Source organism: Pistacia vera, unplaced genomic scaffold (assembly GCF_008641045.1).
Source record: "Pistacia vera cultivar Batoury unplaced genomic scaffold, PisVer_v2 Contig860, whole genome shotgun sequence".
NCBI lineage: Eukaryota > Viridiplantae > Streptophyta > Magnoliopsida > Sapindales > Anacardiaceae > Pistacia > Pistacia vera.
In genome coordinates, this window is record NW_022196735.1 from 417,382 (window position 1) to 428,627 (window position 11,246).

Below are 11,246 nucleotides of genomic sequence, written 5' to 3' on the forward strand. Positions count from 1 at the left end.
TAGGTGGTCATCAACTTCATTCATTTCAGTTTGTCCAATTAAACAATCAGAACTGATACAAGAAGCTCTAAGCTGTATTAAGAGCTGAATAAGTTCAGGACCAAAGGCACTCACATTAACAAGCAACAAAAAAAGAATAAAAAATTTTTTTTAAAAAAATCTATTAATTATCTTCTTTTTTTTGTTTTTTTTTTGTTTTTTGTTAAAATCCAATGCCCAGTTCTGAAAGATCAATTTTCCCTTGATATATATCAAATAGTTGTGGAACCTGTTCCTGATACTTGGACAAGAAATTGTCTGCGAAGACCTTTTCAGAGGAATTCAGCACATAAGACAAACCGAATTTTTTCTTGATCAAGTCGTTCAACAACAAAACCCTGAAAACTCTGTATCTCGGGATGATTCTCTTCTCCAAACTAAGAGTTAAAGCCACAGAGGTTCTAGCAACCGCTGAAGGTTGCCAACCCATCTTGTTCACAAAAAAGTCCATTTTGGTATTTATATTCTCCACAGACAGAATCATACATCTGGGACAGCTTCTAAAAGCTAACAAGAAGTCATTCTCAGACCAACCCCAACTCCTGTAAACCTTCAGTTTTTGTTCCCAGGAATTTTCAGTCATGGTCGTAACTGCTACAAGTGCACCAATAAATGCACTGGTTGAAGGATTGAATCCCATGTCGATAACCTTCTTGACACTTTTATCAATCTTTTCAGAACTTCCACACAATACACAAGGATTTGAGGTCACCAAAGCTGAAATACCTGATTGTGTCATTCCAATTCCTTTCAAGGCAGAGATATTGGGAACAACTCTCTTTTGCACATCATGCAAATAAGTTGCTCGCTTCCAAACATTAACGATTTTTTCATTGTTGGAAACCAAACTCTTGAGGAAATTATAGTTAGGGATAATTTGTTTCTCTAATCTATGACATAAAATAGAAGGTTTTGACGACAGTACATTCGCAAGGTCAGTACCAGAAATCCCCACAGAATGGAAAAACTCAAGCTTAGGTAAAAGAGTTTCCTCAAGCCTGCCTACAAGCAATTTCGGTTTTTTTTTAACTAGTTTTGATATGTGGGCATCGGTAAACCCATTTTTTCTGAGAAGGCGAAGTACAGAATCTGGCTTTTCTGAGGTTTCAAAAGCTACTTTCTTTGATAAAGAAGCGGCAATTTCTGGGGACAACCCACATGAGTTTATGAAATAAGACACTGTGAATGAATGTTGTTTTGTTTGTTTTTCTCTATCATGTGCCACAACTTCAACCGATGAGAAAGACTTAGAAAAAAGTGATGTATTCTGCAAAACAAAACTCAAATGGATCGACGAGTATGCCCAATTTGGGACTAGTTGAAATTGCGGTCTTTTGCAGCACAAACGAAACATGGCCAAATCAAATGCAAATTAAGAAAACAGAAGAAGAAGAGCAAGAAGGTACTCACGAATTATTCAGCTTGAACTCGGTATTTGATTGCGAATCTTTATACAAATGCCCTCGTAGAATGGCAACGCACATTTCTGATAAACTGCTTTTAGGGTTTTCACTTTTCAAATTCACGTCCTGCGTTATTGCTCTCCAGCATGAGACCAAAACGCACCGTATGTTCAAGTTGAAACTTGAAAGGTCTTGAATCTAGGGCTGTTGTCTTTCGTGGCTCATCTAATTAAGAGAGAATGACAATTTCCCACCCAAGCTTTGGTGTAACTAGCTCCCACCCAAAAACTTTGAGAAAGACAATTACGCACCCATCGTTAAAATCCATTTGTTAACTTTTACCCAAGAGTACAATTATTTGCAATTCCAAATCGATACCCAAATCCAAAGCCCACGCCATCATGAGTTTCTTCAAATCTATGTTTTTTCAACTGATACTAATCCCCAACCAAAACCCGACTACGAATCCTCCAACACCAAATTACTACCAGATGAACAAAACCCAAATCCCAATACTCCTCCCAAACCCCAATCTAGCAATGATAGTGGTGTTGATGGCTGAAGTTTTAATGGTTTAATCAAAACCCTAACTGTCAAATCTGAATCAATTGTTGAAACCTGTTATTGCAATGTACAAGAGTTCAGGACGGGTCTAAGAAAGGAACTTGAGGTGACCCAGAGATCTATAAGGAAAATCAGTACCATCATTAACGAGTTTGGAAACACTGTTTTGAAAGGGACAACCTAAATCATTTCTTATGGTAAGGATGCTATCTTAGCAGTTGATCACAAATCCAATGCATCTGATTATAATACTAAATAGAATAATAATAGTTGGCAACGTAAACCATATAGTTTTTTTGATGCTCATGTTCGTGTGATTCAAGGAGATGTAAATACATATTGTGTGGAAGATGATGATTTAAATGATTATAATTGAATGAGGAATTGGGAGCTTGTTTAAACAAAATAGCGGTGCTTGGTTGGGATGAGATTGAAGATCTTAGCAACATTGATGAGAAGAAAGTGACTCATGCTAGGAGCCCAAATAGAGCTTACTTAAGGAAGCGATTGAGCGTTGCAGAAGAAGAGGAAGACTTGAGTTGGGATATTGAAGGTATGGGCCAGAGAGATTTTTAAATCGTTGATTTTTCGGCTTCCATTGAATTTACCATCTTGTACTTCTTCGGTTAAAGTTAACGATGTGTGGAAATTTGTTTTTCTTAAAGTTTTTAGGGGCAAAATATAATTACACCCAACCTTGGGTGGGAAATTGTCATTCTTTCTCAAAAACAATTGTAATTTTATCACATCCCTAATTTGATATAAAATTCAAAACACATAAAAAAAATGAGCAAACGACTTTCTCCCACTCAAATAATGGTTTAATGATACTTTTATACCCACAAACTTTTAAAATACCACTTTACTACCCGAATTTATCTTCTGTTTCTGATTTCGACATCGTTGCAACCCCACAGACCACCATTCTTTTCCCAATCATCACTCACCAAAACCGTTTGTGCAACCGTGCCTCCCAAGTCAAATTCCAATCAATCCCAACCACCAAAATCCAACCTTCCACCACCAAAAGACTCATCAGCCTCCCCTCTTCAATTCACCGCCAGGATATGAATTTGAGTAATAAAATGATATTTTAAAAGTTTGTGGGTGAAAAAGTGTCATTAAGCCATTATTTAAGTGGAAAAAAGTAGTTAACTCTAAAAAAGATGTACAAAATCCCTACTTAATGATATAGTATTTATTTAAGTATAGTTTTCTATATCAGCTTGTAGGCTCCTTGTTCCGGTTACTATAACCTTATTACATTCTTTATGACTTTTTTTTTTTTTTTTTTTTTTTTTTTTNCTCAGCAGGTTTTACACATGAACTTAGGCTCAAATTTTTTTTCACCAACCCCTTTGATTGCAGAACTTTAATAGCCAAACACCTTCGGATTACCCTCTTTTCCAAACTCATTAGGAAAACGTCTGGAGACAAGGCAATATCTGTGGACTGCCAACCCATCTTGTTCACAAGAAAATCCATTACATTCATTATTTTGATTTCAGAGGCATTCATAAAATTGGGCCATTTTCTGAAAACCAACATAATGTCCTCATCACCATCCCCACCCCCTGAAAACGTCCAATTTCTGTTCCAAGTTGATTGACTCATTACAACAAACACCTTCATCGCATGGATTTTTATGGATTTTACTTCCACCAGCACCTGTTTGGAAACTTTGTATACTTCTATTTATACTAGTTATATTAGTATAAATATTAATGTTGAGCCTCTCCTACAAGTTATATTAGACTTCTATGCCAAGTGGCAACTCAATTATTATTTGCATGGACTCTTGGATATATATAACTTTTATTAACTCTATGCTGTCAACAATGATGACAATGTTCTATTTTAATATTCTATTATTTCAAATTTTATAAAACACTCTTAATTTAATTATATTGTGATGTTCAATGTACCTTCTCATCCGACCAAATGTATACCGTTTGTCATCCAACGTTGTAGCACATCCAAATGTTTAGGCTATTCGCCTATAAAGTGGTACGTGAGTTGAGTTCAAAATATCGTCATATAATATAGTCCACACATGGTATGGTGTTATTCAAAAGAAGATTGCAAAAGTTTTATATAGAAATCCAAACCAATTGATCGATCAAGGAAATGTAATGTTCAGTTATACTCTGTTAAAACAAATTAAAAAAACTAGAACACAAGATGTGTCTTTGAAGCACTATTCAGAGGACATCAGCACAGAAAACAGACTAAAATTCACTTTAAAATATAGTTCTAATTAAGCAAAACACTACCTATCAATCCCCTTCACTGATGTCCCGAGTCTCAATAAACATATCCTCTTTTCCACAAGGAATTTAACTTCACCACTGCATACCTGAAATGCACCTCCAGTGCAATGGAGATTGATAGAATATTGCAATTACAATTGTACAGGAGCACACATCAACCAAACAAAGAAGTTGCACAAGCAAAAATATCTATAATATAGTTCAAATCAATCAAATATCACTCATTCATCTCTTTCTCTGACCCCCAAGCTTCACTGTAATTTGCTAGCAAGGAAGGGCTTGTTAGAAACTTTAGGGACCCAGAGTAAAACAAAACCACATTGTTCAATAAACTACAACACTGANCCGTTGTCTTATGTGGCTCATTTAATTAAGAGAGAATAACAATTTCCCACCCAAGGTTACGGGAAATAATTTTCCAACCAAAAACTTTGAGAAAAACAATTTCCCACCCATCATTAAGATCCCTCTGTTAACTTCGACTGAAGAAGGACCGCATGTTAAATACACTAGAAGCCGAAAAATCAACAATTTTAAAATTTCTCTCTCGGTCTGTGTAACGAAACTTCCCAAGGGCAAAATTCTTTTTTCATTTCCAAATCCAAATCCATACCCAAGCGGCCAAACCCTACTCTATCATGAATTTATTCAAATCCATTTTTTCCGACAATATTGATTCCAACCAAACCCGACTCCGAACCCTCCAACAAAAAATTATTGCATGATGAACAAAACCCAGAATCCCAAAACTCCTCCCAAACCCCAACCTAGCAATTGTGATGGTGGTGATGGCTAGAGTTTTGATGGTCATTAAAACTTACCGTTGCGATTTGCAAGAGTTTGGGACAAGTATAAGAAAGGAACTTGAGATGGCCTAGGGATCCATAAGGACAATCGATACCGTCATTAACAAGTTTGGAGACACCGTTTTGAAAGGGACGGCCCGGATCATCTCTCACCATAAGAATGCTATCCTAACGGTTGATCACTGACTTCGATTCATCTAATAATAATGCTAATCAGAATGATAATAGTGGGCAATGCAAACCGTATAGTCATTTTGATGCTCAGGTTTTTACGATTTAAATACATACTGTGAGGAAGTTAATGATTTAAATGATTATAATAAGTGGAGATCTAGGTTTCTTTGGGTATGATATATTGAAGAAATTGAAATCCGCCTCCAGTGCAATGGAGATTGATAGAATATTGAGAGTACAACTATACAGGAGCACACGTCAACCAAACAAAGAAGTTGCACAAGCAAAAATATCACAGCATCATATCCATAATATTGTCCAAGTCAGTCAAACTCATTCATCTCTTTCTCTGACCGCCAAGCTTCACTGTAATTTGCTAGCAAGAAAGGGCTTGTTAGAAACTCCAAGGACCTGGAGTAAATCAAAACCACATAGTTGAGATTCAGTTCTGCATCTACTAGTCATGTAACAAATTAGCTTAAAAGTTTACCACATTCTAAATATGAACTAAAGTATACAATCAAATGCAAATTGGAAAGCGATGAAAACAGTGTTGCTCTGCAGAACTAACTGAAGTAATTCAACATTGTTCAATAAACTAAAANTCTTTCTATTAATATCATTGTTTTAAAAACTGGATCGCCCCTTGACCCGGTCAAGGAGCTGGTTCTAGGGTTGACCACTGGTCAATCTAACCGATATACAAACAGACACATATCTAAACAATTCCATCGGTCCTTATAAGTTTGAAAACTAGCAAATATACCCCTAAAATTTACCCATAAGTCCTTGTAATTTAACAAATGCACCTGCAACTTTTATTATTAATTATTTTTTCTCTCCCCCTAGCACTTTCATCTTTCTCCTATTTTCTCTCTCCTCGTCTCTTTCTTCTTTCTTCTATCACTTTCCCTTCTCTCTCCTTTAACTTTTTTTTCTCCTCTTCTCTTTCTTCTTCCTTCGTCTCCTATTTTCTTTCTTCTAGTGTTCTTCCTTCCTCTATTCTTGTTTCTTACTCTTTCTCATAGTCTCCTCTTCTCCTTCTTCTTCCTTCCCCTCCCTTCCTTCTTCTTCTTTACATAGTAGATTTTAGAGTAAGTGCAGAAGCATAGAAGATGAAAATGGAAAATGCAATTTGGTCTTTGGAGATGAAAATGGTATTGAAATGAAATGGAGAATGCTTGCTGGCTCAATGAAATGGAGAATGAAATGATTATGCAAATCTGGTTTAGGAAATAGGAATAGGAGTTTTCTAGGGATCAAATTAACCCCAAAATAGTAAACCGTTTTAAGCCCCGGACTAGTTGGACCGGCGGTTTTATACTGTTCCACCAGACTATTACCGTTCCAAAGCGGGTTTTATGTCATTTCTGGTTTTTATGTTAACTTGGACCGGAGTTAAGGTTGGGTCTCAGTGTAGACCGGTCGGTCTAGTCCAAGTTTTAAAATAGAGATTAATATAATATTCCTAATAATACAATATTTTATGAACCAAATGCATGCTTAATTTAATCTCTCGTTGCATAGATCCATTAGAAATTTCCATGTTCTTTTTCAACAATGCTACCCACCGCCGCCTACTTTATACATATATAGCACACAAATAAAAGTATAATTTAATTTGTCGTTTTATCATTAATTATGTTTTCCATATTCTGCAAATCGATGATAATCCACATTCATGTAATGAAGCTAAAAGGATTCAGCCTTGCATGAGGATGCCTAAAATTGGAATAAGCCACAATTTAAATACCCCTAGGTCGTGGAATCCAATGGAATGAGAATATGATTATGGATAATGACAAGCATGGGAAAGATATATAAGTAGGAATGGATAATGATTAAATTATTTGGTTGTAAGAATAAATTTGGAAACCAAATATATTATATATGGACAAAACTATCCTCCGGATAAATGTGGAAGGAATGGAGCCAAATATATTTATTTGTAAGAAGAACGTTTTTGTTATTGTTTTGCATTAATAAATTAATTTCATGTTAGGTTTTAAAATTAATATTATCTTTTGAACGTTCTTTTTATTAATAAATAAAAAATTTATATTTTTTAAATAAAAAAATTTCAAATTTTAAAAGTATTTTAAACCGTCATTGCTGGACAAAAAAACTATTTCTAGATATTATATCATGCATATTTCTAAATATTAAGGGTGTGTATGGTTCAGATAATGTTGTATTATTGAGAATGTTATATTAATGAAAATATAGATTACCTCGAAGATTACTTAGAGGGGACGTTTGGATCATATAATGTTTTATTATATAAGGATATTATATTAACATAATAAAAGAACACCTTGAATATTATTGAGAATATTTAGAAAATATGTTTGGTTGGTTCGAATAAATTAGTGAATAATATGTTTGGTTGGGAGGATAAATTTGTGGGTATGTTATATAGATTATTAAATTGCCCTCATTTTTAAATATTAATACGGTATAATAGTATTTTTTATTATAATTTTTTGAAAATTTCTTTTAACCCCCTATTTTTCAAATTTAACAAAAATACCCTAGCAACCAAAAACCTTTTAAACTTAACAAAAACACCCCTACCTACCCCAAGCTACTAGTGGCAGCTAGCCACCACCATCAGCAACTGCCAACAGTGCCATAGATCTGGCCGTGAAATGGCTAGGTCTTTGGCCATGAAATGCCGCCCGTTTAAGATTTGGGCGTGAAACGGCCAGATATGGCCGTTTCCGACAATGGATATGTGATCCATGGTCGAAAAAGGTCTCATTGGAGCACGGCCGGCCATATACGGTCGGTTGTATGCCATTATGATGATTTTTGACAGCTTTCAATGGCAGTCGACAGTGGTTGGCGATAATGGCTAGTTTTGGGTACAATGACATTTCTATAAATAATGACAATAGCACAGGCAATGTCGTCCGAAAAATTTAAAAAATGAGGACAAAATGGTCTGCATAAGTGAATTTGGTGTTTTGTAAATGTTAACAAATATAAGACTAATTTGAACCAAATGCTCAACTGTTTAGGGGCAACAACAAAGGTAATAATATTGCTTACCCCCCAAATCAATGTCATTATTTGTCATAAAAGATTCAGGAATAANAGAACTTTAATTACCAAACACCTTGGGATTACCCTCTTTTCCAAGCTCATAAGGAAAACCTTTGGAAACAAGGCAATATCTGTGGACTGCCAACCCATCTTTTTCACAAGAAAATCCATTCCATTCATTATTTTGCTTTCAGAGGCATTCATACAAATGGGGCATTTTTTGAACACCAACATAATGTCCTCATCAGACCACCCCCACCCCCTGAAAAGGTCAAATTTCTGTTCCAAAGTTGATTTAGTCATTGAGGCAAACACCTTCATTGCATGGATGAACCCACATTTCCGAGGATCAAAACCCATTTCAAGAACTTTCTTGACATTTTTGTCAAACTTCTCATGTTTTTGGAGGACTTTAGGCGCATAACATGTTAAAATCAATGCAATAACGGCGCGGGCATTCCAAGTTCTTTCAGGACTGCAAGTTTCGGAGACACATTCTTTGCCAAATCAAACGTAAAGAGCCATGATTCGTTTCTAAACGATTTAATAATATTAACATTAGAGAGTGGCACACTTTTGAGGAATTTAAAGTTAGGAATGAGTAGGTTCTCCAAACTGTGACCCAAAATAGCAGGAGTTGAAGAGCAAACACTCGCAAGCTCAGCATCTGTGATCCCTAAAGATTTGAAAAACTCAAATTTAGGTAAAATTGACCTCTCAGGATTGGCTAAAAGTAAATTAGGCACATTCTAACAATTTTGGTTATATGGGCAGTCGTAAATCCACTGTTTCTTAGAACTTTCAGGACCGAATCTGGTTGTTCAGCAGATTGAAGCTTGATTCCTTTGGAGACGGATTTTTCTATTTCTGTGGACAACCCACATGAGTTTATGAGATATGACATAATACATAAGTAATCCTCTCTAACTTGTTCGATTTTGGTGGAGAATGATCTAATGCCAGTGGGCAACAAACTCAAACACAAATCCACATGATTAGAGCCTAAATTTTGCACTACAGACCTGTAAATATTTGGTAAAACTTGAGCATTTACTAGCCTTCTATACAGATAACCACACATCATAACCGGTGAAAAGTGTTAGCTTACTAGCTTGTTGAAGTGATGAAGAAGACACTTTCGCTAACTGGTGTTAGGAGCAAATGAAAATGAAAAATTCGTGCTATTACACCGACAAAATATTCCTGGATACGAAGCCAGTTGGAAAATTATTTTCATATGAGAGGCTTCAAATAATCATAGAATATCAGGAGAAAATTTTCTTCACCTTCAAGAACGGCTAAACCTAAGCGCAAAATTGTACCCAGCTGAGTTAAGGGCAATAGACACAAATTGTGAAAGACTCACTGAAAGTTTTTTAAATTTCATGGACTTGGGTGATTTTAGGCAAAATAAAATTTCATGGCATTTTATTAAAAGACCATCTCAAGTTCAAATTTAATTAAAAGGCTATGAAGTTTTAAAGTGTTAACTAAATAGCCTTATTATTGATTAAGGGTAATTAAACATGATTAGTGCATAATTAGGATTAATGAAATATTGCGTAATCTTTAAAAATTATCTATGTTCCCAAAAACCCGAAATTCTTGCAAACATACCCAAACACCTTTTTCTTCCTCCCACCATTAACGTATCCCTACCCTGGTTGCTGTTTCTTCTTAGCTTCGTCTACATCTTCTTCTTCCTCATTCCTCTACATCTTCTTCTTCTTCATTCCTCTATATCTTCTTGTTCCTCCTCCATTAATACTTTTTTCTTCCTCCACCATTAACATCTTCTCCATCAAAGATCCGCCTCCTCCTCCTCCTGATATTTCGTCCAAGTATGTGTATCTCCTCTTTACATTTTATATTTAGATTTACAAAGATTTAATAAAGGATTGGGTTTGGGTTATGATTTTGATTTAGTTGTTTAGGTTGTTGGGTTGTATTTGATGTAATGCAAGTTGAAATGAGTGAAATTTGTTGAATATTTTTTTGCATTATAGGTAGCTGGGGGTGGTAGCATTGATTGTAGGTGGAGATGACTGAAAATGTGTTTTGTATCTGATGGATCGCTTAAGCAATCTGGTATATCGCCTAAACGATCTAGTATAAGTTTGGTATATGGTAGCAGATCGCTTAAGCGATCTGGTATATGACAGAAGATCGCTTAAGCGATCTGGTATATGGTAGCAGATCACTTAAGCGATCTGGTATATGACAGAAGATCGCTTAAGCGATCTGGTATAAGTCTGGTATATGGCAGCAGATCGCTTAAGCGATCAAGTATATGGCAGCAGATCGCTTAAGCGATCAAGCTTATTTGTACTAGATCGCTTAAACAATATATTGGATCGCAGGATCGCTTAAGCGATGCAGTAAGTGATATAGCAGATCGCTTAAGCGATACACTAGATCGCTTAAGCAACTCTCCAAATGCTTTTTAAAATCTGTCAACCCTTAATATATTGGCTAATAATTTTTTTTTCTTTGCATTATAGGTACTTGGCTCTTAATAGACATGAGACGTTGTTTTGGGTGTTGAATATTTTGGTGAGTGGCTAGATGCTGTTTCGTTTAAATGTTCACTAGTTTCTCTTGGTTGTATGTCAATCTTTTGTGGTGCATTAAACTGATTTTATGTCCTTGTATTTTCAACTATGCCATTAAGAAGAAGGATGAAATCGAGAGAGTTGTCAAGGTCAACCGTTGAAGACTTATTAGTGAATCATAAAACAATTTTAATAGTTTTGAGGAGTACTTTATGAGATTCCCTTTTTGGTCTCATGGACTTGTTATGAATGCTTTGTTGTTTTCAATTTTTTATGTTGACAATTGGATATCTTTTTGTTTGAAGTTTTGAATAGATGATAGTAAGGATGCTTCTAGTTACTTAATTGTTGCTTTTATTATGCTACTAAATTCATTCAATATTGAGATGTTAT

General features: G+C 35.3%; 1 protein-coding gene across 1 annotated transcript; it reads right to left on the reverse strand.

The window, feature by feature from the left end:
- Positions 1-202: 202 nt before the first annotated feature.
- On the reverse strand, positions 203-1,617 carry LOC116118862 (transcription termination factor MTERF15, mitochondrial-like). Its single transcript, XM_031404825.1, has one exon. The coding sequence runs from the start codon at positions 1,391-1,393 to the stop codon at positions 203-205; it is 1,191 nt and encodes a 396-aa protein (XP_031260685.1). The 5' UTR covers positions 1,394-1,617.
- Positions 1,618-11,246: the final 9,629 nt, after the last annotated feature.